Here is a 27,782-nt window from a genome sequence, read left to right on the forward strand (position 1 = left end):
GTTGTAATTCCTTTATTTCAAACACATCCATTGAGGGGCTCTGGGTGGCTCATGCAGTTAAGTGTCTGACTTTGGCTCAGGTCATGATCTTGCAGTCTGTGAGTTCAATCCCTGTGTCAGGCTCTGTGCTGACAGCTCAGAGCCTGTAGTCTGCTTCGGATTCTGTGTCTCCCTCTCTCTCTGCCTCTCCCCTGCTTGCTCTCTCTCTGTCTCTCTCTCAAAAATAAACATTAAAAAAAATCAAACACATCTGTTGAAGTCAGTAATATAAATTCTAGTAATATGGTTTATAATTTATTCATTATCAAATCAAATTCTGTAGTAGGTCAGAGCACGTATCCTCTTGAAAACCATTTTAAGTTACAAAAATCTAGATTTTCTCTTTTCTCTCAAAACAAAATAACAAAAACAAACAAACAAAACCCAAAGGTCTAACAATCTAGCTGAGCAAAATGTGACAAATTTATTAAGCTGGTGAAAAATACTATTTTCACAATTGGGTAACTCATACCCAGTTAAGTGGAATTATGTATCAAACTCTCAAAAGAAAAAAAAATCTCTAGGCCAACAACTAAAAAAGTTTTAATCCTAAGTGAACATTATTTTTAGAAATTCAGTCTTCCCAAATTTAGAGCTCACATTGAATTACATTCCACACCAAAAAAAGAAAAAAGAAGGAAACAAAGAAAGAAAAGAGGGCGGTGGGTTCATCCATCAATTTCTATGACACAGCTCTATTGTCATAGTGAGGGCTCAAACACATTATCCTTGAGAGGTATATTTCTATTACCTTTAACTAAGGTCTTGGGACAAGGATTTTTTTTCCTAAGGGGTGAATCAGAAAACAAAATTTTACAACAGAATAAAAAAACACCTAGGGGAAACGTATAAGAAATGAAGGTTTAGGAAAGATGATATATTAACCACATTTGTTTCCAAAATTACTCTAACGCTGCATGATAATTGAAGCATACTCTGAAAAATCAGCAAAAGGGACACCACTAGGTTCTAGATGTCCCTTCTCTTTTCAAAACCATCCCTTGGAAACAAATCATTCCCATATAACAAGCATCTCAGAAAGAACGATTTTGCGCCTGTTTTTTGTGCCTGTTTTGCTGGTCTGACGATGGATCTCTTAGACTCACCTGGAGGAGACACATGATTTGTTCAGGCAGTCAGTAAGCCAAGTGCCATGAGCAGGTTTCTACTGAGCATTTGTTACATGATAGGTACAATTCTAGGTGCTACCTTGCAACCGATGTTTTTAATATAGTACATCATAGTAACACCATCCAATTTCCTTTTATATTTCTACGAACAGATGTGTGTTTTTTTAAAACTCGTATTTTTGTGTTTTTTTAAATGTTTACTTATTTTGAGAGAGAGAGAAGGAGAAGTGGAAGGGGCAGAGAGAGGGAGACAGAGAGTCCCAAGCAGGGTCCGCATCGTCAGCACAGAGCCTGACGCAGGGCTTGATCCCACAAACTGTGACATCATGACCTGAGCCAAAATCAAGGGTTGGATGCTTAACCAACTGACCCACCTATGCACCCCTGAACAGATGTTATTTTATGAAATCATTTAAAAATGTTATTCTGGTGCCTTACTTCTAACAAACAATAAGTTCTATGTGCTAAAAAAGTAAAACTCAATTATGTTGCACTATGATGGTCCCAAAGTTAATACAGATATTTTTCACAGTTAACCTGAACATATTTGGTTAAAACAAAACAAAACAAAACAAAACAAAACAGTATTATTAGAAAGACAAGTACTCAATGAAGAAAAATGTCCACATGATGAAACTTACTAATTTGTAAATATTTTTAGGTTTATAATTGACCTTTACCAGCAAGTGAAATTGTATTTAATACACATCATAATAAATACCTAATATATGATAGTGGTAAAGTTTCCTACCTTTTCTGAGTTTTCATTTTCTCATTTATAAAATAAGGAATTTAATTTGAAGACTGTTCCACATTCTGATGTTAACATAATTCTGTGATTCTAAAAAGTAAGCTCCTGAAAAAGGATAGGGGCCCCTAAGATCTGTTGACAAAAAATTATTATTTTCCAGGTTTCCTTTGCCAGGGACTATTCACCCAACGTGTACATGTCAGTTCCTGGCTTGATCAGAGCTGCCATATTACCTACTGTTAAGAAGACATCTCCACTGCCTCCTCGATTTCTGCCATTTGTCCTAGAGGCTGACCTGCTTTCATTTCCCACCCACTTCTGAGTTTGATGTGGGAGCCAAAGGCTACAGACCAAACGTTTGTGTCTCTCCAAAATTCATAGGCTGAAACCTTATCACCAATGTGATGCTACTGAGGTGGGGTCTCGGGGAAGTGATTAGGTTTGGATGAGGTCATCAGAGTGAAGTCTCCATGATGGAAGTGGTATCCAGAAAAGGGGATGCTGAGAGCTTTCTCTCCACATGTGAGGATGTAGTAAGAAGGATGTCGGTAAACCAGGGAGCCAGCCCTCACCGAAACTTTACCATGATGGTCCCCTAATCTTGGACTTCTAGTCTCTAGACGTGGGAGAAATGTTTGTTGGTTAAACCACCCAGCCGGTGGTAGTTTGTTACAACAGCCCAAACCAACGAAGACACTGAGTAAGAAGGGGAAGGAATTTGGAGGAGCCTCCATAATGTATCAAAAATGAATTAAATAACAAAAATTACAAAAATGCCCAAACTACAGAGATTCAGGGGAAGAGGGCAAGGTGGTGTGTGTTCCCTAGAAAAGAAGGTGCACAAGCCATCTTCACATTTGTGACCATCAATATTAGCCTTGGTGATCATCTTTATCTATTTATTGAACATTTTAAAAAGGTTATAAACACTAATCTCAGGAGAAACAGTATTACGTAGGAAAATAAAAATTTAAATATTTAAGGGGCACCTGGGTGGCTCAGTCGGTTAATCAGACCCCTGATTTCGGCTCAGGTTATGATCTCACAGTTCCTGAGACTGAGACCCATGCTGGACTCGTGCTGACAGAGCAGAGCGTGCTTGGGATTCTCTCTCTCTCTCTCTCTCTCCCTCCCCCATGCCACTCTCTTTTCTCTCTCAAAATAAATAAAGAAAATAAAGAAAAATCAATTAAAATAAAATACTTAAGAAAGAACAACAGTAATCTTAATACAATCATACAATCATAAGGGTTTTTTTTAGGACTACATAAAAAACACGTATGTCAGAAATTGCCTGTCAGCATAACATGTAAGTAAAACAGAAGAACATCTAGGGGCACCTGGGTGGCTCATTTGGTTGAGCAGCAAGCTCTTGATTTCAGCTCAGGTCATGATCTCACGGCTCACGTTGGGTTCCCTGCTGTCAGACCCTGCTTGCTATTCTCTGTCCCCCTCTTTCTCTGCCCCTCCCCTGCTTGTACACGCGTGCTCTCGCTCTCTCTCTCTAAATAAATAAACTTTAAAAAAGAACATATAAAATCCCATTTTCTCTTCTCTGTATTCTATATCTACATATACTCCACGGTATGTTCAAACTGTAAGCTCCGCAGTGATCAGAATGTTGATAGTAATGGGCAATACTGTCATGTTTGGGTGCTTGAATGATGTTACACATACATTTCATCTGAGTATCTCCCACAGTTACAGTCCCTGCTGTATGCATAGATTGCTGTATCCGATAGCATATAGCAAGCATCTTCGACAAATGCACTGCACATCACTTTTGAACTACAAAAAAAAAAAAAAAAAAAAAAAGTTTTGTAGATGCGGTCTTCCTACTGTTCATTGTCTGGAAAGTAGGAAGTCTTTTGCTTCTATACTAATTGATGCTTGTGAACTGTGCTTTACTTTGCTATTCTGTATTCTAGAACACCCAATTCTATGATGACAATAACCTGTAGCCCACAGTTGAGATGGGAGAAAATGTAAGCAGATGGGACACATCTGTTAATCATAAACATTTCTTCATTAGTGTCACCATCAGATTTATGTGTACCGTGTTTTTGTGAAAGGCTCTGACAGTGATCATATTTAATCTGTATTTTAAACAATCAAGCCACTGGCCATTTTTCATAGAGGTGGATCGATATGGACATGTAATACATATGCATTTTGGGCGGGGGGGGAGGTCATGGTGGCTCCCTGATGTTAATCATGCAAGGTCAGTCACATCCAAATTCTTCCAACAGGGTGCTAAGTACATATTACCTATTCACCTAGCACTGGGATATGGGAAGATGGCATAGGATTGGTGGAATCAAGCAGTGGTGAGGTAAAAGAAACCGAGGTACTAGCCCCAGCCATGCCACTTACTTTGGTGACCCTGCACAATCCTGTACCCCAAACCCATCTATGAAAGAAGTCGAAGACCATGGGATACAGGGATGAAATTCTATGCAAATGCCTATGGTAGAACTCAAAATGTGGTAATACAAGTAAACCAAATTATTACAAATGATTATACTCCAAAATATCAATGTTCCCCAGTGAAAAATGTATTATTCAGTTCGAAACTTTGACTTACCATTGAGAAGATTCAAATTACAGGAAAAAAGAGCTAAAAATATTTTTCTCATTCATTTTTCTGCCTGGATCTCAGCATTTCTTTGAGGATGTGAGTGACTTTGTATGCAGACAAGCATTTTTGAAACTGTTATAGCAATGGGGTAATGAAGACATGCCCATATTCCTATCTCTAGACTAGAAAGACCTGGTCCACGATTCCAGGTTTGCTTCTCCCCACAACTTCTACTGAATGACCCGAGGCAAAGGCCAGGGCATGGGCAAGAGGAGGGCAGGAGGGCTCCGTGAAACCATCACGTGCTGTAAATCCTCCTTACCGCTGGAAGCCACTCTACACAAATACAGTTTAATAGAAACCATTCTTGCAAGTGAAGGACACCGGTCTTATTTCCTCAGTTATTAATAAAGTAAACACCTCCCTACAAGATGCCTATGCAACCAGAGGAAATAAATCATTCAGCAGTAAAATTATTCTCACATCACGAAGATTCACAAACCAAATAGCATGCCATGTCCAGGAGAGACTAAGATTCACTGAGAATTTCAAAGTCACAACACCTCTGTGTGTATCGTGCCCTCTAGGGCATGACCATGTGGAAAGCTGCAGGGCAACAGGTGGTCACCGATGCCAAGAAGGGCAAGGAAAGACTGGGTAACAGATGATGGAAGGCATTAGTGGATGGACTGTAAAAACAATTTATCAACACTAATGATCAAATTTAATAGAACAAAAACAAGAGTCTGGGGACATGGGAAATTCAACAGGACAGTCAGATCGAGGCGACTGAATACAGATCCCAGTTATACATTAGGTTTTGGCTTTTTCTTTCCTGATTTGGAACATGTGTTGCACTTTGCTTCAGACTGGTGATGGTCAACCCCGGGCACACACTGGAATCACCCGGGGAGCCCCAAATGCAGGGCCCTACCGCAGACCAATTAAATCAGAATCCTGATGTAGATCAGGAAGGTTTTAAAAACTCCCCATGTGACTCTCATGGAGTGAGGGCTCAGACGCTGCATTTAGACCTGCTTTTCAAAACAGCAGCTAGCTCTCTCCCTATTATGTGACAGATTCTCTTTTAAAAAGTCTCCCACTCTGTAGAAGAAAGTAGTTACAGATCCCCAATGCCCAAGGCAATGCTGAAGTTGAACCAAGGGCATCCCAAACCCAGGACATTTGCAAAAACAAATAAAAGTAAATTGTATCCTCAATGTGCCTGTAAATTCTTAGGAATATCTAAGACTCTGTTGAGGCCAGAGCTTAGATTTTATATTGTGTTCTCTGAAGTAACATTAACACAAATATCAGGAGCCCCAAACTATTTTCCATGAAAAATTAAGATTTCTAGAGATTAATCAAAGATGACAGGATAGTGTCATTTTTAGGAGGCAGCTAATGCATTGTGGAAAATGCCAATTAAAAATGTCTGTCTCATCAATTACCATACACAGACCATCTTGATGGAGTTAAATACCAAACAACCGCTAAGTAAGAAAAATAATTTTCAGTCTCTCACATCAAGATTCTAAAAGAACTGGGAAGTGGGATATAAAGGAAGAAGCAAAGTCAAATACTGACGATCAGGGTTGAGCACAGTTCTCATGGGCTGCAACATCTCTTACAGTAGCGAGTACAAACTTTTAGAGAGAAGAAAATGGTAAAGATGAATTTGGTGCATGCAATCTCAGTCCTCTGCTTACATTCCTCCTTCCTGGCCAGGGATGTTCTCGCAGGGAGAGTAGCAGATGAGAAAACAATGACATCAAGGTAGAAGGGTGAGGAATCATGCAGAGGGTCCAAGACTATTGAAGAATCCTCCAGAACGTATTCTCCAGTTGTCACCATGTTGTTGAATACGGGGAGAGGACATTTGGCCATCTTCCATTTTTCCCAGAAGTGGAGGAATAAAAACGACCATCTATTTCACTTGTGATGACAAAAAGGTAAGAGGGATTTCAAAGTTATAGAGTGTCATGCAAATGTGACATGGCACAGTCACTGTGACACTGAAGAAGAGGGAAGAGAGGAGGAGAGGTCATACGCACAGAGGAAAGGTCGGCATGCGTGAAGTGGAAGCCATGATGGAATGGAACAGATACACAAAGGGGTTAAATCGTGAAGTTAGCTCAGCAGCAAACTAAAATAAGTATATAATTAATCAAACCAAAACAAAGTCAACTACAGGATCCATAAGGAAAGAGGGGTGGGCGGGAATCAACACTAGTCCCGGAAAAGAGTGAGCATCCTGCAGATCGGTGCATAAAAAGAAGAAACAAGAATGAAATTGGAGAATGCCACAGGTTAAGGGAATCAAACTCAGAGCCTAAAGAAGCGGGTGGCATTCTGGTTAGAGGGGACAAGTCACTTAATCCCACGCATTCTCTCAGAATTCCCACGACCGGGACAAATCCATGAAACTATCTGCCACGCAAAATACGTATAGGAGAATTTGAAGGATTGGAAAACAAGACACACAAATTATGACTACGCTAAAAACGTATACTTAAATACTTAAAAGTAGAAGATATGTTGTTAATTTCTAAGCTGAGGCTTTTCCCCTTGTGGAAATTCAAATTATAAAAAGGCCTACAAGCGTGTGTGTGCACTCGCACATGTAAGCGATGCTCTGGGTATTTCTCCAGAGGAAGGGTAGGGAAGAGCTCTATATCTGGTACTTTAATATCCTGCTCTGAAAGTACTTTGACAACCAGATCTTCAAAGCAAGATGGCTAAGCAGAAGCGAAGGGAAAAAAACAGAAAAATTTTTTAAAGGTCTGCGAAGAACAGTTCGGTTATCTAGAATTCTTAGTAATCTGATAACTTATTAATAAAGAAGGAAAGGAACAGAGACAACTCAGGACATCAACCTTCTATTAGCAACGTGACACTGACCCGGACCCCCGGGCCCCTTCCCAGGGGGCGTGTACTCCTGCCTCTGGAGGAGACAGAGAGTTACCATACCTGCAACCAGAGCCTGTCGCCCGCCACAGTCCGGCCGATGGCACTGCACTGGAAGGTGGCAAACTGGCCGGCATTGACTTCCACGTTCTGAATCCGCAGGAAGTGGGGAGTTCGGGCTACATGAACAGAGAGAATTAAAGGCATTAAAAGAGGACATTTGTAACTTATCTGTGACTTTTTGAATCTATTTGCAATTTTGGGCCTTCCCATTTTGTTTACCTTTGAAAACATACGGCTTTTGCTTATAAGAATGCTTTTGAGATTTCATTATGATTGTAAAGGGTACCATGGAAGGTTTTGGTGTGCTCTGAAAGAACAGAGAAGCCAAGCATTCTGGGATAGAACCAAGAAGACAGAGGATATTTTATTGTTCCTGCTGTGCAAATTATCATAACTCAGCAGTCTTCTTGTAATAACAAATCTGTATTAATAAAGATTACACTGAAGCCTAGTTGATGTTTTGAACAAAAACATATTAGATATTTATACTAGCAACATGAAAAGAACAGTAAGAAGTTAAATGATGTTGTCAAGGAAACTTTTTAAGCCGAGTACAAAGCTGTGTGTAATATATATTTTAATACAACTAATTGGTATGCAGTATTCCCTATGTAATACTTCCCAACTACCAAAAATACTATCCCCATAGACGGACTCTGTGGAATTAGGTTGGGACTGCCACAGCATGGCAGTTTCTGCTGATTCTTACTCCCAATTCAAGAGAAAAGAATGATTCCAAATGCTAAACAACGTCAAGTCTCACACAGTATCCATGGGGGACAGCCCTCTGAATAAAGGATAATTCTATTTGATCTGAGAAGCCCAGACCAAATTTCTGCAACACACTCAACGCATGTGTTAAGGAACTGCAATGACAGGCCAGGAATTGCATTTTATGGGATCTTCTATTTTTGTTAGGAAAAAGTCTCTTATCACAGCAATGACAGTATAAAAGCAAGGGTCTGGGAAGGGGGAGGTTAGGGGGTAGAAAAGGAAGAGAACAGGATGCTGGTATTTCTGGGAGGGATGGATAAATATTCTGGACAATAACCAGAATAAACTTATTATGCCAGCTTTTCCCCATTGTCAATGTGTCTTTAGGCCATGTGTAGACACATTCAAAGAGTCGTGCCCCACTACTGAGAGCCCAAACGTGATAAACTAGCACTAATATTAGCCTGTGCAGAACAAAATTAAGAATGGAAGTGGGTTACTACTCAAGAACAAAGAGAAATGCATTTTAATATCAATAACGCACAGGAAAAAGCCCATTTTACTAATGTGGAGGCCACCAGTAATTCGAAAACTGCATTCATGCTGCTTAGCATGCAAAATGTCCTAAATAACTTCTAAAAGAGCAGTATAACTATGGGTCATTGTTTCTAATACAAATACATTAATTTAACGTCCTCTGACCTATTTTTCACTACCTTAAATTATCCTTGGCCAAGAATAACACGATGCCATGGTTTTTAAAGACCTCTGTCAAAAGTCCCTAAGACAAATTTCTCTTCTAGTCTCTGTTCCCAAAAAGCTGAAAGAACTTTGTTTTTAGCAAATGGAAAAAGGTAACACGTTTTGAGCATCACGGACCAGAACATTTCCCACTGAATATGCACAAGCGTTCTGTGAGGTAGGTATTCTTTTCCATTTTGCAGATGGGAGATCTCATGGGTACTTGCCTACCGAGTGTCAGAACCAGAGCGCGAACAGTTCCAAAGCCCACGCACAGCCCACCATGGCACTGCCTCTGCGAGCCTCCCACCTGCGTCTGCGTCCCCCATACTCTTCCACTGAGAGTGCCTCCCTGCCTCACTTTTGACACGTTGGCTTCTTTCATATTATTTAAATTGAGTTTGTATTATTCAGTGAAACTGAATTTACATTCTTTAAAATTGTTTACGTGCGGGGCGCCAGGATGGCTCAGTCAGTTAAGCGTGTAACTCTCGGTTTTGGCTCAGTCACGATCTCACAGTTCATGAGTTTGAGCCCCGTGTCGGGCACGGCGCTGACAGCGTGGAACCTGTTTGCAGTTCTCTCTCCCTTCCTCTCTGCCCCTCCCCTATTTTCTCTCTCTCTTTCTCTCAAAATAAATAAACTTTAAAACATAAAAACATAAAATAAAATTATTTACTTGCGATTTCAACTTCTGTAGAATTCTTCTCTCCCAACCTCACCTCTGACACAAACGAACAAACTTTGCTACACAAAATTATAACAATTATTTTCTATTTACCTACATTAGCGGTTCCCAATATTAACAGGGATCATTAAGAATTTGAGATGTGACTAAATTAATAGGACTACATTGAAAGCCAGAAAGCTCTTTGCTTGTCAAGAAATCATATAAGCAAATGGAATATTCTACTTCGAAGCCAACACAACACATCCATTATGGTACATCTGTCATCACCTGGAAACTTTTTGAACTGTTTTTCGCCTGTAAAATAATTCTAAGCACATTGCCCCTAGCTACATGGACATCAAACTACACCACGTACAAAGCAATCGAAAAAAGAAGAAAAATAGGGAAGTAGTAACTCCTCTGTTCGCTGGTGTGTGTAGAGCAGATTTTAGCTACTTCACAGGCTTTCGAAGGTAGCTCATCAGAAAGGGTTATGCTTTGCAGCCTTTAATCACACACACACACACACACACACACACACACACACACACACACACACACACAACTGCCCTGCCCTGCTGGCTCCTGAGGGAGCTGTTATAGATCCATTTCCTGTCAACCTTCCCAAGAAGTTGGTGGAGCCCTTTGTTCAAGGGGTCTGCCAGCCACAGAGCCTCAGCCTGTCTATAGAAACTGCTCTCCTCAGTTTATCAGCAGGCCCCTAAGAGCCCCAACAGCCTTCTTTCCTTCCTCTTCCTGACTCATCTCCCAAGGGAAAATGCTTTCGGCCACAGTGATTTTTTTCCAAAACTCCCTCAAAAAACTTTCAAAATTCTACTTTCAAAACCCTTTTCCTTCAGCTTTTTCCTTTGTTCATTCTTCTTTGGGCTCTACCCTAAATGTCGATTTGTCTCAGATTTAGAACTCTGCTCACTCCCCTTTTCCGAGCGTATGTACTGGTAGGTGCCCCCTGCTCCGACGGAGTTAACGTGAGACTTTTCAAAACGAGGAACCTGTGACCAGATCACTGAGCTACACTCCTGTTAGCCACAGAGAAAAGTTCTCCATTTTGGGGAGCCTGGGAGCCACTCCAGTTAATTGGGTGCCCCCACAAGGGCAGACAGGCCCCTCCAGAGTCAAACCTGACCACACCCCAGACGGAGGGCATCCACACCAAGGAAAACAACAACAGCCATGTACTCCCCCTCGGTCAGCTGAGTGTTGGAGCCAGATCCACTGATGGGGTCACACCAACATGAAAGCTCACAAGCCACGTGTGCACAGAGGCTAAGAAATACTACAGGGAACTATTGTCCTAGGAACAGACTGTGTGTGTGTGTGTGTGTGTGTGTGTGTGTGTGTGTGTGTGTGTGTGTGTGTGTGTGTGTTTTAAATCAGAACCTTCAGTCCAGTGACTGAAAAACTGGGTCACAGGAGACGTAGGGGCAATTGAGAATGATAGCTGACTTCCGATTTTTTGAGATGGACCCAGTATGCAGAAACTCCGGACAGCCATGCTCCCTAAGAGTAAAGAAGAATTTTCTAACACTGAGACTGACAGAACATGGTATGAGCTGGCTAGTGTGGGAGCCATATGTGGAGACAGAGTTTGCAATTGGCTGGGCAGAGAGGTAGGTAGACTGGGCACCCCGTTTGCGACTGGCGTCTTACAGTCACCATTGTAACCTCTTCCCCCATTGCCCTAGTAGCGCTTCACCTGCAACAATGGGGACCTTGCTTTCTTTGTCCTTGGATATTTTGGGTATGAGGGCTGCATCTTCTGCGCCCTCGTTGGAGAAAACAACTCTTGCGTCCATGGATAAACTGTAAAAAGGCTTATGGTTTGAATCATATTTAGAATGAGTATACTCCCTGAATCTGGGTTAGAATCCCAGGCTTCCTTATTTGGAAGGTGCCTCTTGGGCTGGAAGTTCTTCTGTCCAGTTTTGGTTTTGGCCTCTCTCCTCTTCCTATTTGATCCCTCCTCTCACTGGAATTGCTCAGTCAGCTGACATGCCCCTTTTCAAATCTCTGATGCCTACATGCCCCACCAGTGTGGGGCTCACTCTGTCTGCTTCCTTTCTTGTGGGCATGCCTTTACGAAGGATAATTTAGAACTGTGATGGCTCCTTTGAGAAAATCTCCCAAGCTGGCTCCCACATACACCGAGCACCCCCACTTTCATATTCCTGTGGGTTGTTAAAGACAGATTACGTTGCACATTCGGATAGCAGGACGTCTCACTAATATTGCCCTCTCCTGTCCCTCTCATGGTCTCCTACTCTGCTCACCTTTTGCTGCAGGCCACTGTGGTAAGTTGGGTCCCTAAGACAAGGTTTTTGAGTGTGTCACCATCTTTCATGATAATTTGCATTAAAGAGATACTACACCTGAACTGCTCTTCTGTAGTTTTACCCCCCACCCCCTTGGTTAAGCCTAGGATCAGTTTCAAGCCTGTCCTGAAAGTCTGTGAAGTATTTTGAGTATCATCGCTGGTATATCCTTGCATGGGTAAGCTACTAAAAATTAAACATTTAAAATGTCCATTGCATTTGTTACTCATATATGTGTTTGTTTGTTACTCATATATGTCCTAGACTTTGGATTCTTACCCTGCACCCTACCTATGACTCCTTCCTCTCTCCTTTTTTTTTGTTTGTTACTCATATATGTCCTAGACTTTGGATTCTTACCCTGCACCCTACCTATGACTCCTTCCTCTCTCCTTTTTGTCCCTCCCCACTCCCCAATGCCTCCAAATTTCTCCAAATCTCTCTGGTTTTTCTTATGCACTACAAGTGAGTGCACTACAATTTCTCAACCAGAAGGGCCAGTCAAGGTGTGTGGGACCAACAGAGCCCACTGCCCACTTTTTAAAAAAATTTTTTTCTTGTTTTATTTATTTTTGAGCGAGAAAGAGAGATAGACAGCAAGCAGGGGAGAGGCAGAAAGAGAAGGAGACGGAATCTGAAGCAGGCTCCAGGCTCTGAGCCATCTGCACAGAACCTGATGCGGGGCTAGAATTAACAAGCCGTGAGATTATGACCTAAGCTGAAGTCAGACGCTTAACCGATTGAGCTACCCAGGCACCCACCACCACCCACTCTTCCTCCTACAGATGTAGAAATGCAAGGAAGAGTCTCTTTCACATAGTAACGTTTCTCTTCCTGCTATAATCATTACAGATTTTCAGCCCTTCAAAGGCTTCTATACCTTCTGAGTGGTGCAAGGGGAAAGATAAAATATACTCAGTTTGAATATACATTTAGTTTGAAGAGTAGGTTTCCCATGAACTAAAATAATTTTCAGACAATGAATTTCAAATCTTGAAATTTTGAATTTTATTCCTTATTTAGCATGGCAGGAGAGTTCTTTTGGAACACCAAGGGTGGGATATCATACAGTTTTCTTTTTCCTTTTTTAAACACATAATATGTTTCCAAACTTCCTGAGAAATAATATAACTCATTCTTCCCCAAATCTGAATGGCCTCCAAAAACACCTAACCTGGACCAACTTAATTTACATATTCTGCCTCCTAATATGGTTAATATATTTAAAGAATGTCCAATATGTTGGCAATCAATTCAATTTCTTCCTAGGATTTGTGATTTAAATAACTTATTTTTCACTTTTAGGAAATATTTTGGACAATAAATATTAAAAATAGAGAAGTATTTAAGTTTTTAATCATACATAAATTTATCTCTAAGAAGCAACTTTTAAAATATGCATGCATTTCTGCACACTAGTGTTTTGTTTTTGTTTTTGTTTTTTTAATGTAACGTGTCCAGTAACTTGTTGAGGAGACATATAGCATGTTGACCTAAAGCCTGGGCAATCTGAGGAAGGCTGGAAACTGACCTTTGATTGACCCAGGCTAAGAGTGAATTCAGGAAGGTTCATAAAGATTATTTATTGCAATGGGGAAAAAGACAAATTAAAAGCCAAATCATGAGAACAGTTAAAAATGGGGTAGGAGTGGTGAGGGGTTAAATGAAAGTTAAAAAAAAAAAATTCCATTGGAAACAAAAAGGAAGCTTCTAGCACCTGATAGAATCCTGGGAGCATATTATGAGCAGCTATGTTATTCATGGGTTGCTCTGAGGTCTCTGGTGGGAACTCTGGCTTTGCATTTCACTACCAGAACAACCCCTTGCCATTATGAAAACTGAACTCCATCTAATATGGTCTATTGGTCTCTTTCTCCCCTTTTGAAGTAACCATACACTTAAAAAATTAACAGAATGTCATCAGCATTTTCCCTTGTTAAATATTCATCTAAAACTATTTGAAATTCTGCCTGATATACATCAATCGTTCTCAACTGGGGCAATCCCCACCCCCCACCTGCCAGGGAACATCTGATAATGTCCAGAGACATTTTGTTTGTCACAACAGAGATCAAAATGGTAGGGATACTACTGGTATCTAGTGAAAAGAGGCCATGGATGGTGTTAAACATCCTGTAATGCACAAAACAACCCCTGCAAAAAAGGTCAATATTGACCACAAGGTCAATATGGTCAAGGCTGAGAAGTCCTGATACATACGGCCCACAGACAAAAGTTTACTGGATCATCCTGTGCTGTTGAACATTTTGGTTTCCTATACATAATGCCAAGATAAAACTTTTCATAATTAAATCATCATATACACTTTCTGTTTCTCCCTTAGCATAAATTTTTAGAAACTGAATTTAATAAGACAAAAGAAATGCAGTTTAAAAAGGCTTTTGACACAAATTGCCAAACCGCTTTCCTTAAAGCATATAACAATTTGCATCTCTACCAGAAGGGTACACAAAAGTGCTCTTTTCGCCGCCCCCTCAAAAATACTAAGTGTTAGTTTCTGTAATCTGTCTTGAGAAACTTATGAACTATATGTACTCTGCTCTATCAGTTAACTTCATAATAATAATCTGAATATCACAATTGTCACTAGTTCTGCCACTGATCTGTTCATCCACTGGAAGTCCGCACTTGGAAACCTACTTTCCTAAGGGCCCTGTTTCCAGCAATGGCTAACTGAACCAAAAACAAAAACACAGAAAAACTCATTTATCAATACAATCTGCTAATACTTACTGCCTCCAGTGGGCTGTTTGTTAGGATATAACTTACATTTTTAATTTGGGGGCCAAAGATATGATCTTTGGATCAAAGGTTATCACTTTTCCTTTAGAATTGGTTTGGTCTTCAAAACAGCTTTCTGAAAGACTGCCAGTGCATATTACTCACATGGTAAGGTTAAAAGTCCAAGGAATTTATGCCTCTGTGCAAACTGTATTTTGGGAGGGCCCTTCTCTGGAATGGGTTGACTGTCTTTAGTTTGGGAAAGAGCATTGCTTGGTTGAGAAAAGGACTGCCAGAAAAAATACTCTGGCTAAGATAATAAAAGCCACAACTCAAATGGAAACCAGATGAACACATGCAAACTCATTAAGCATAAACACTTTTATAAGAAACTTATCCTTCTCAGATTAAACATAATTAATTGACCTAAGTGGAAGATAGTAACTCATCCAACAGGATGCACAAGACAAAGGAACTGCGGAATTCTATTTTCCAGATCAGTTCTTCCAAGAACATGAAAGTCAAAATTTCCAATAATGGCATTTTTAATTTTTTCAATAAATGTTAAAGGCCTATATAATATTTCCAAAGTTTTAAGATGTCTGGATTCTCCCTGTCCAGTGATATGAATTCTAGAACTGTTTTCGATTGGGAAGGCCAATCTTTCTTAAGATTTGGATTTATGCCATGTGTGTTCAAGCATTCAAGCATCATTATTTTAGCCCCTTATTACCTCTGAACAGAAGCAAAAGTTCCTCAACCCAAGCCTTAATGGACACACACACACACACACACACACACACACACACATATATATGTATATAATTTTTAAAACAGGGATTTTATTTTTAAAAAGTGCCTATTACATAAGGTTGGGGAAAAGATTAAACATGATGATGCCAGGAAGGTATTCTGTGTGCCTGGTACCCTCAAAAATGTTCATTACTGTTTAAAATAACTAATCTACCACTGGAAACAGGAAAAGATCCCAAGAAAAAAAGTCTCTGCAGCCAGAAAAGTTTTGCTCCCATGCTGAGCTGTATGCTCTGAATCCTGCCAAACTATCTTAATTGTAACACCAGGTACAGCACCATTAGAGTAGAAATTTTCAATGGATCCCATATTCAAAAAGAAAAATTCTCTCTCTCTCTCCAAATTTATAGGCCCATTCGTCTCCCGGATACTCTTTCAAAATGCTATGCCAGCTTTCTTCCAAAATCTGCAGGATTTCTAGAAACGAAATATCTTCCATGAATATCAAACAGGAGTTTTACTACAACTCTCCTATTTTCTCATCTCTGCCATATTCTGTTGCTTATTATTAAGAAAGCAGTTTTTAAAAGAACAGAGGTTTTCATGTATTAATTGACCTCAAATCAGCCTTTGATCCCAAAGCCAGAAATTATTGACCAAGATGCAACTCTTTTTGTAGATGTCTCATATTATTGATCCTTCAAAGTCTGCACCAAAATGCTAACAACAAAATCAAAGAACGGTAATTTGCGGGATCAAAGTGCAAACTGAAGTGGGGCAAAAGAGGACTGGGTCCTAACCTTTTTTTATTTTCATTTGCATTTTAATGTAATGACATAGGTTGAAATGAACTGGAGGCATTCCCAAAATGCCAGACAAAGTAGTCGGCTCCTTTCTCTGTGTACCTGTCCTCAAACAAGGAAGCTAGTGCTAAGAACACAATGGTACTGCCCACACTGAAAAACAGTACATTCTGCAAACATTTTTCTTCTTTTAGTTTTAAGACAGACATTGATAAATTGTAAGAAATCAATGATTTTAGCATTTAATCTGCAGCTAACGTATTCTAATGGGCCCATCAGGATGCAGTGCCTAAAAACAGGAATGATAATAACAGCTAACTTTCATTGGTCTCTAGAATGTGCAGCACTGTCCTAGGTTCATTATATTCACTTCATGTAATACATGGCAGGTGGGTTTTTGTTTTCAATCTTTTTCATTATATTATTATGTTTTTGAATTGGAAGAAAAATAATGGAGCACGATTCTGTGTAATTTTTAGATTTTAGAATTCAAGGTATCATATACGCAAATCACTTTGCACTTAATGTGTTATATGACAACATATAAAAAAGACCATACACCATAACCAAGTGAGATTTATCCCAGGAATTCTAGGTTGATATAACATCCAAAAATCAATCAGTATAAGACACCCTACCAACCAAATAAAAGACAAAAACACATGATAATCTAATGGATGACAGAGTTCATGAAATGGCATACTGATATTTTAAGATGAAAAAGTATATGACAATTGCAGTAGTAAAGAGGTCACTCTGATCTTCCCACACCCTTTGCCCCTAAAATAGGCTATAAAATTCTACTGTGAGAGGTACCCTCCCTATACCAGAGGACAGGAGCTTCCTCATAAAGTAGATTCTACCATACATTAGAAATAAGTGACCTATAGAATAGGACATTGAAATTACACAATTAGAGGGGAAAAAAAAGTGAAGAAAGCTACAGGGCTTATAGGGCACAATGAAAAAAACAATATTCATATCATGGGAATTTTAGAAGGGAAAGAAAAGAGAAAGAGACAGAAAGTGTATTTAAAGCAGTAATGGCTGTCAACTTCCCAAACCTGGGATAAGAAAAAAACATTTAGATGCATGAAGACCAAGAGATACCAAATAGGTTGAACTCAAATAGGCTACACAAAGATCTATTAAAACTTACTGTAAAAATTAAAAAAAACAATTAAAAACATTAAGAACAGCAAGAGAAAAGTCAGAAGTCACATACAAGGAAACCCCCATAAGACTAGTGGATGATTTCTCAACATGAACTTTTGAGGCCAAAAGAGCATGGTGATATACTCAAAATATTGAAAGAAAATAACCGCCAATCCAGAATTCTATGCCTGGTGAAGCTGTCCTTCAGAAATGAAGGAGGGATAAAAGACTTCCCTGAACAACAACAAAAAGCTGGGAGAGTTCGTTATCACCAGAACTACCTCACAACAATACCAAATGGACCACATCAAACTAAAAAACTTTTGTACAGCAAAGGAGACCACCAACAGAACTAAAAATTAACCTACTAAATGAAAGAAGATATTTGAAAACATTATATCGAATAAGGGTTGTATTCAAAATATGTAAGAAAGTCATACAACTCAACACCAAAACAAAACAAAACAAAACAAAACAAAATAAAACAAAACAAAACAAACTAATAATCTGATTTAAAAATAGGCAGAGGACCTGAATAGGCATTTTTCATAGAAGACATACAGATGGCCAACAAACACATGAAAAGATGTTCAACATAACTCATCATCAGGGAAACACAAATCAAAACCACAGTGAGATACTATCTCACATCAGTCAGAATGGCTAGTATCAATAAGACAAAAAATAACAAGGGTTGGCAAGGACGTGGAGGAAAGGCAACCCTTGTGCATTATTGTTGGGAATGTTAATTGGTGGAGACATTATGGGAAGAAGTATGGAGTTTCCTCAAAAATTAAAACAGAAATACCATAAAATCCAGTAATGTCACCATTGGGTATTGACCTAAAGAAAACAAAAACATAAATCTGTAAAGATAGAGGCACCTTATGTTTACTGTACCATTATTTACAATAACCAAGATATGGAAGCAAAATAAGTGTCTATAGGTAGATGAATGGATAAAGAAAATGTTCTATTCCATAATGGAACAGAATATTACTCAGCCATAAAAAAATGAAATATTGCCATCTGTGACAATACACATTGGTACATAGAGTATTATGCTAAGTGAAATAAGTCAGACAAAAAAAAAGACAAATTCCATATGATTTCACATATTATGTGGAATCAAAAAAAAAACAAAACAAATAAATAAACATACAAAATAGAAACAGACTCATAAATACAGAAAACAAACTGGTGGTTGCTAAAGGAGAGTGGGGGGATGGGTGAAATAGATTAAGAGGTACAAACTTGCAGTTATAAAATAAAATCATAGGAATGAAAAAATAAAGTCATAGGAATGAAAAGTACAGCATTAGGAATATCATCAATAATATTTTTAAATAATTTTGTATGGCTACAGATGGTAACTACGCCTTACTGTGAGCACTACATAATGTACAGAATTATCAAATCACTATGTTGTACACCTGAAACTAACACACCATTGTATGTCAACTATACTGTAATAAAAAAAAGAAAAGAAAAGAAAAAGAAATGCGAAAGGGTGTTCTTTGAAAGGAAGTAAAAAAAAAGGCTAATTAACATCATAAAAACATAAATGGTAGAGTAAATCTCACTGATAATGGTAAATTTATACTCATTGTTAGATTTTGCAATATGGTAATAGTAGTACATAATTCACTTACAACTCTAAAAGTTATGAAAAAATGAACATAGTAAAAATAACTGTAAATAGAATGATCTTTTATTAGTTACACGATATAAAAATATATAAATTGTAACAACAATAACCTAAAATGTGAGGGGGAGGAGAAGTAAAAGTGTAAAGTTTCAAAATTCATTAAAGTTGTTATCAATATAAAATAGGGTGTTATAAGTTTAAGATATTTTATGTAAGCCTCATGGGAATTATATAGAGAAAAAATGTTAGTAGTTTCATGAAAGAACAAGATAAAGAAGTCAAAATATACTGAAACCAAAAACATCAAAACACACACACACAAAAGACACCAAAATCAGAAACAAAGAACAATGGATCTACAACCAGAAAGACATTAACAAAAAGGAAATAGTGAGTCCTTTCCTATCCATAGTTGCTTTATATGTAAATGGCTCAAAAGACCTAGAACATCCGAATAAATTAGAAAGAAAGAAAGAAAGAAAGAAAGAAAGAAAGAACAATGTGCTGCCTCCAAGAGATGCACCTTAGCCTTAAAAACACACATAGGCTGAGAGTGAGGGGATGGAAAAAGGCATTTCAACAAAATGGCAACCACAAAAACAAAAACAAAACAAAAATGCAGCAGAGGTGGCTATACTTAGACAAAATAGACTTTAAACTAAAAATGGTAAAAAGAGACAAAGAAAGTCATTATGTAATGACAAAGGGGTCTAACAGATCAAGAAGATACAACAATTTACATACATAGTGGTGAAGCACCCAACGTCAGACTTGAACGACACTCTAGACCAAATGGACCTAACGAACACATAAAAAACTCTAGCCAACAACAGCAGAATGCACATTCTTCCCAAGCACACACGAAATACTTTCTAGGAGAGACCATATAGTCGGCCACAAAACAAGTCTTAGCAAATTTAAGAAGACTGAAATGGTGCCAAAAATCTTTCTGACCACAAAAACATGAAATTAGAGATCAATAACAAGAGGAAAACTGGAAAATTTATGAACACGTGGAAATTAAACTGCTCTCTCCTAAATAACAAATGGACCAAAGAAGACATTAAAGAAGAAAAAAAAAGTTTCTTTAGACAAAAAGGTAAACACAAAATACCAGAACTTGTGGGATGTGGCAAAAGTCATTCTAAGAGGAAAGTTCACAGCAATAAATACCTACATTAAGATGCAATAAAGATCCTAAATATACAACCTAACTCTACATCTTAAAGAACTAAAAAAGAACAAACTGAGCCCAAAGTTAGGAGAAAAACGGAAATAACAAAGATTAGAGTAGAAGTAAAGGACAGAAAACATTAGAAAAGATTAGCTAAACTAAGAGCAGCTTCTTTCAAAATATAAAATTGACAAACCCTTAGGTAGACTAACCAAGGGGGGGGGGGGCGGGGAGGAAGAGCCAAATCAACAAATTATAAATGAAATAGGAGACCTTACAACTGATATGGTAGAAATTCAAAGGGTCTTAGGAGGCTACTAAAAGCAACTACCTGCCAACAAACCAAATAACTTTTAAGAAACTGAAAAATTCTTAGACAGCTTATCAAGAGAAAGTCAGGAAGAAATAGAAAATCTGAATAGACCAATTATGAGTAAGGAGATGAATCAGTAATCAAAAAATCCCCCAACCCAGTAACAGGACCAGATGACTTCACCAGTGAATTTTGCCAAACATTTAAAGAAGAATTAGCATCAATCCTTCTCAAACTCTTCCACAAAATTGAAGAGGAAGAAATACTCCCAAACTCATTTTATGAGTCCAGCATTATTCTGATACTGAAACTAGAAAATAACACTACTAACAAACAAACAAACAAACAAAACAAAGTAGGCCCATATTCCTGATGAATATAGATGTAAAAATCCTCAATAAAATACTAGCAAACCAATTCAGCAGCACATTAAAAGGATCATGCATCACGATCAAGTAGAATTTATTCCTGGGATGCAAGGATGATTCAACATAGGCAAATCAATGATTGTACCACATTAATGTATCACATTAATAGAATGAAAAGAAAGAATCATATAACCATCTCAAGAGATGCAGATAAAGCACTGCACAAAATCCAGTATCCATCCATGATAAAAACTATGAACAAATTATACACAGAAGGAACATAGCACAGTAAAAGTCACAAATGACAAATCCACACATACTACCACACTGAATAGTAAAATCTTGAAAGCTTTTCCTCTAAAATCAGAACAAGACAAGGTTGCCACTTTTACCACTCCTATTCAACATAGTTCTAGAAGTCCTAGCTAGGGCAGTCAGACAAGAAAAATAAATAGAAGTTATCAGAATTGGAAAGAAAGAAACAAAATTACCTCTATTTGCAGGTAACATAATTTTATATAGAAAAAAAATCTAAAGACTCAACCAGAAAACTATTATATCTAATCAAAGAATTCTGTAAAGCCCCAGATTACAAAATAAACATACAAAGATGAGCAGTACTTCCATGTACTGACAGCAAATTTCTAAAAAATAAATAAAGCAATCAATCTCATTTATGATAGCATCAATACTTGGGAATAAATTTAGCTAGGGAGGTAAAAGATCTATGTGCTGAAAACAAAACATTGATTAAAAAAAAACTTAAAAGACACAAATAGAGGCGCCTGGGTGGCTCAGTCTGACTTCAGCTCAGGTCATGATCTCATAGCTCATGAGTTCGAGCCCCGCGTCGAGCTCTGTGCTGACAGCTCAGAGCCTGGAGCCTGCTTCAGATTCTGTGTCTCCTTCTGTCTCTGCCCCTAACCCATTCGCATTCTGTCTCTGTCTCTCTCAAAAATAAATAAACATTAAAAAAAAGACACAAATAAATGGAAATTTCATGTACATGGATTGAAAGAATTAATATTTTTAAAATGCCAATACTACCAACAGTCATCTATAGATTCAACGCAATCCCTACTGAGATTCCAATGGCATCTTTTACAGGAGTAGAAAAAACACTCCTAAAACGTTTATGGAATCACAAAGGACCCTGAATATCCAAAGAAATCCTAAGAAAGAAGAACAAAGCAAGAGGCACCACGTTTCCTGATTTCAAGCTAAACTATGAACCATAGTCATCAAAACAGCATGATACTGGCATAGAAATGGACAAACAGACCACTGGAACAGAATCAAGAGCCCAGAAAAATACCCCAGCATACACAGTCAACTAATTTTTACAAAGGAAGTCAAGCATACTCAATGGAAAAAAGACAGTCTTTTCAACTCAATGAAGAAAAGACAGTCTTTTCAACAAATGGAGCTGGGATAAGTGGATATTCATATGTAAAAGAATGAAATTGGACCCATATCTTACACCACTCACAAAAATTAACTTGAAATGGGTTAAAGACTGAAATGTGAGATGAAACCATGAAACTCCTGGAAGGAAACAAAGGAATACAGCTCCTCGGCATGGGTCTTGGTAATAATTTCTCAAATAGGACTCCCGAAGTACAGGTAAAAGAATAAAAAGTTAACAAGTGGGTCTATATCAAACTAAAATCTTCCGCACAGCAAAATAAACTATCAACAAAGTGAAATGAGAAACTTGTAGAATGGGAAATATGTGTGTAAACCATCTATCTGACAAGGGTTTAATATCCTAAATATATAAAAAATTCATAGAACTTAAGAGCAAAAAAAAAAAAACAAAAACAAAAAACAAAAAACAAACAAAAAAAAACACCCACCTAATTAAAAAATGGGCTAAGGACCTGAATAGAAATTTCTCCAAAAAAGACATATTGAAGGTCAACAGGTACATGAAAAGATGCTCATCATCATTAGCCATTGGGGAAATGCAAATTAAAACCATAATGAGGTATCACCTCACACCTGTTAGAATGACCATCATCAAAAAGGTAAAAGATAACAAATACTGGGGAGGATCTGGGGAAAAGGAAACCCTTGTGCACTGCTGATGGGACTATGAACCGGAGCAGCCACTGTGGAAAACAGTATGGAAGACCCTCAAAAAATTAAAAATAGAACTCTCACATGATCCAGAATCTCACTTCTACCAGTTTATCCAAAGGTACTGAAAACACTAATGGAAAAGGCATCTGCACCTCCACGTTCAGAGCAGTTTTCTTCACAACAGCCATGACATGGAAACAACTTGAGTATTTATCAATTGAAGGTGTAGAATATATGTACAATAGAATGCTATTCAGCCATTAAAAAATAACAACAACAAAAAAAAAAAAAAAAAAAAACAAGGAAATTCCTCATTTGCAACAAACACAGATGGACCCTAAGGGCATTATGCTAAGTGAAATAGGTCAGACAGAGAAAGACAAATACCTTGTGATTTCACTTACATATGGAATATAAAACAAAACAAACAAGAAAACAAACTCATGGAAAAGGAGATCAGAGGGAAATGGAGCAAGGTGTTCAAAAGGCACAGACTTCCAGTTATAGGTAAGTACTTGGAATGTAATGGACAACAGGAATACACACTGTGTGACACAGCAAAGTTGTTAAAAGAGTAGATCCTGAGAGTTCTCATCACAAGGAGGAAATATTGGGGTTTCTTTTCTTTCTTCTTTTTGTGTTGATATGAAATGATGGATGTCAACCAAAGTTATTATGGTAATCATGTGATGATATATGTAAACCAAACCACCATGCTGATACCTTAAACTTTTATACTAATGTATCTCCCATTATTTCTCAATAAAATAAAAAAGATAAATAAGTCAATTAGAAATGGCAAAGAATCTAAGTTGTCATTTCTTTAAAAATGTATATAAGTGGCCAATAAACACCCAAAAAGATGCTTAACAAGATTAGCCATTAAAGAATCAAAACCATAAAGAATTATCACCCCAAAGTCACCAGGGTGAAAAATAAAACATAAATAACAGATATTGGCAAGAATTCACTGCTCCTCGGCCTGTAAAATGGTGCAGCCAATTTGATAAACAATTTCACTGTTATCCACAATGCTAACCATAGAGTTATTACATGACCCAGTAATCCTCATCTTAAATATATAGCCAAAAGAATTGAAAAGCCTGTAACAGAAATGTTTGCCACGGTATTATTCCCAATAGCCCCAAATTAGAAAGTCGAATGTCCCTCTGTTGATGAATAGGTACAGAACATACGGTATGTCATACAATGGAAAGTTTCTCAGCTTTAAGAAGGAGAAGTACTGAAATGTTCTGTAACACACAGGCACCATGAAATGTGCTATGTGAAAGAAGCCAGACAAAAAAGACCATGCATTGTAGGATTCCACTTAAATGAAATACGGGAAAGCAAGCAAACCTATAGAGACAGAAAGTAGATTAGTAACTGCCTAGGGCTGGGAGTAGAGGCCAAGGAAAATGGAGACTGACTTAACAGTGGGTGCAGGGTTTCTTTCTGGGTGATGAAAATACCCTAGAATTGATTGTGGTGATGGTTACACAACTCTGTGGATTTACTAAAAACACTGAACATACACTTTAAGCAGATGAATTGTAGGACAGGTGAAATATATCTCAATAAACCTGTTAAAATGCAGCATGGCTCGTAAAGGCATAAAAATATATACGGGCACTACAAGGTAATAACAGAAATACCCAGACATGCAGAGCTTATAACTTACTTAAAAACAGGAGACAACATTATGAAGCTGATAGGTGCTCCTACTAGGATTATTGAACCAAATTCGAAATATATTTTTAGCGTGAATACCAAATACAAAAATTATCCGTGTTCATTAGAAGTGGTCTTAAGCCATCGAGCTGCTGATTCTGCACAGCCATATCCACATTTCATGCTGAGCCTGCATTTTACTGTCACTACATTAAAATCAATTTTATGAGCAACTGTATACTCTTAACAGAACAAGTACTTTTAAAAAATGTTGAAATGCCTACTCATAAACGTATATGAATCCAAACAGGAGCCTTTAGAGTGAAGTAAATAAATAAAGTTCAGCAGTTTTGCATCTCTTTGGAAAGCATAATTTTGGATATGAAATATTTATGCTCCTTTGTGATTTAAATCTAATGACCACCACGATTTCAAAAAATTGATTATTATTTAGAAATCTTGAGGAAAGCCCTTAAAATATTATCTGCAAAGCTTTACATTTTAAGACCCAACTATTGCCTTCTTTAAAATCTTTATTTGCATGTTTTCCCCATAAACCTAGAGATTCAGGAAAAAATAACTACAGAAGGGCCATCATCAAAACCATTTAAAGCTTACAGTTCAAAATGCTGTTGTACCATACATCACCTTGGTACAGAGCCCGTTTTGCAATTCTGTGTCTCTTAAGAGCAGTTTGCAAAGCCAATTAGGTATTAGCACCAGTATTCTCCAAAGGCGAGACCATAAACACCATTTCTACGACTACAGGCACCTGGGCTCGGAAGGAATGAACAAAACTGCAGGAAGCACATTTGGGGAAGGTTCTGATAGAAGGACAAGCATTGAGACTTTCTATCTTACTGAAGACAGTGAGAGATTCGTTTTCTGCAGAATGGGAGGAGCCACATTTTAGGAGCTCTTTGCTGGCCAATGGCCAGATGCAGAACAAACCCCAAGATACAGAACGAGACAGACCCCTGCAAACTTGGCCTCATCCACTGCACCTGCAACAGGGCAGCAATAACATCTGTCTTGGGGTGAAGTTTGCCCTGAGTGAAAGGGAGTGGTCACCACATAGTAGGTGTGCAGCATTACTGTATCTATTTTCTTTAACCTCCTGGTAAGAGGTGAATCTGACACAGGATCAATTGTGCACATTAGAAGATCCCATGGCATTTTTCTAAGCCCAAGGCTATTACTCCATGGATCTGGCTAAGTTCCAACTCAGGTAATTATATTCCACTTCCTAAATTTTCCCTGCTGTTCCAATCAGGTACAGCATCATTCGTTTTCCTGCCTTTTCAGAAAAAAAAAAAGGGGGTGGGGGTGGGGAAATTCTTCTTGAACTCACCAATCTTGCTGATGGAAGAAAGGCAAACGCAATGTGTCACAAAAGTAATGTCTGCTTCAGTAAGGAACGACGTGACTGCAGTGTTTGAACTCTGGTGTTGTGGCATGCTCTGAGCACCAAGATAAAGATCTCAGAGAGAGCAAATCCCTCTGGATGAAATCAGATGACTGTGTTCCGATACCCTCATCAGATAACAACCATGAAGGGCTCTCTGTAACTACTACAGGGAATGATCTCATGATCTCTTCAATCCACGCAATAAAAGCAGAGACACTCCTGCAAGTGTTTATATCTTTAATGTCATTGTAGATATAACCATTTTCTCGTGAGTTTGGGTAAGGACCGTCAGCAGAAATCCAGGAATGTATGAACCAGCCAGTCTCTCTTTAATGCTGGGGAGACCCTAAAAATAAAGCAGGCTGCCATCCCTCACATAGCCAAAAGATTTAAAGTCTGACAAGATCAATTTTGGGCAAGGACAGAGGGAAAATAAAACTCCCATGCACTGCTGGTGGGAATATAAACCGGTGCAGACTTTTCATAGCAATTTGGCAGCATCGAGTAAAACTAAAAGTGTTTCTATTCTACATTCCAGGAATTCTGCTTCTAAGAATGTATCCTACCAAGGCTCTTGCACCTTGTACCCAGAGGCACATACATGGATCTTCACTGCAGCCATGTTTGTCGGAGAAAAAAAACGGGAGCAAAGAAACTAAATGTTCATGGAAAAACAAAAAAACAGAGCGCAGTATATTCATCTGATAGAATATCACAGGTTGACCTAAAGAACATAATGCTAAGTGGGGAAAAAATACAGAGTAATTTATATGGTTGGATACAATTCATTAGAATTTACAAAAGGGCAAACATTACTTTCTTACTTTTTATGAACTACACACTGACTGTGGGAAAAAGCACACCCACATGCATGCACACACACACAGATGTTTTCAGCATTTTGGATCCTCAGCTCTGAAACCACTCATCTGGGGGTGGGAAAGTCTCCATTGTAGGTTTCTTCATAGGAGTCTTGGCCTGACCCCCAGGATAGAAGGTGAAAAAGCCACAGTGTGCTTTCCCAGATGACCCTGATTTCCAGCAAGGGAATGAGCACATGATCTAGCTGGCCAACTTTGACAGTCCCACTCAGGGTTTTGAGACCAAGGCTGAGGGGAGAAAGGCGTAGAGACAGTGACAAATGTTGAGGCAGGTGGCAACGGTCAGAGAGCAGGTTGCAGCACCCTTACCCCCATGGATGGCCCCTCAGACATAGGTGCCAGCATGGCTCTGGCTACAGAGCCTCCCTTTGAATCTCTACCCACTCCTGGAGCCTAGATCCATGTTCCCCGTGATTTTATTTGCCACCAATTCCCTTTCTATGCAAAGCTTTTCTGCTTCAATCAGCTACATCTGTTTCTGCTGCTGGTGGAATATGAACCTTAGAGATGGAGGGGGCAGCAGCTCGTCCCTGTGACACCCCCCTTCCCCCAAGGAGAGACAAGGGAGAAACAGGACTGGCTATGTGCCATATTTTATTGATTTAAGGACAACAGTTCAGACATAAATATGACAGCCTGTTAATAGCTGTTCATACTGAGCGGTAAAAGGAAAAGTGTGTGTTTTTCACCCACGGGACTTTTTTAAAGTATTAATTTTTAAGAGATGAGGACCAGACTATTATTTCTGGGGTCCCCAAATGGTTTAGGTAGATTTCTTGCAATTGACAGGTCCCAGGCCTTTTTGGAGCCATATTGTTTAAAAGTATACGAGTAATGCACTAGACATAGAAACAAAAT

At 38.5% G+C, this 27,782-nt stretch overlaps 1 protein-coding gene across 2 annotated transcripts in view; it reads right to left on the minus strand.

The window, feature by feature from the left end:
• PTPRM (protein tyrosine phosphatase receptor type M) overlaps positions 1-27,782 on the minus strand; it is a 788,961-nt gene that overhangs the window by 435,109 nt on the left and 326,070 nt on the right. For both annotated transcript variants that reach the window (XM_042962258.1, XM_042962257.1), the window contains exon 5: positions 7,469-7,584. In XM_042962258.1, coding sequence (XP_042818192.1) covers positions 7,469-7,584 — 116 coding nt within the window. The remainder of the gene's footprint in view (positions 1-7,468; positions 7,585-27,782) is intronic.

The sequence above is a fragment of the Panthera tigris genome, chromosome D3 (genome assembly GCF_018350195.1).
Source record: "Panthera tigris isolate Pti1 chromosome D3, P.tigris_Pti1_mat1.1, whole genome shotgun sequence".
Lineage (NCBI taxonomy): Eukaryota > Metazoa > Chordata > Mammalia > Carnivora > Felidae > Panthera > Panthera tigris.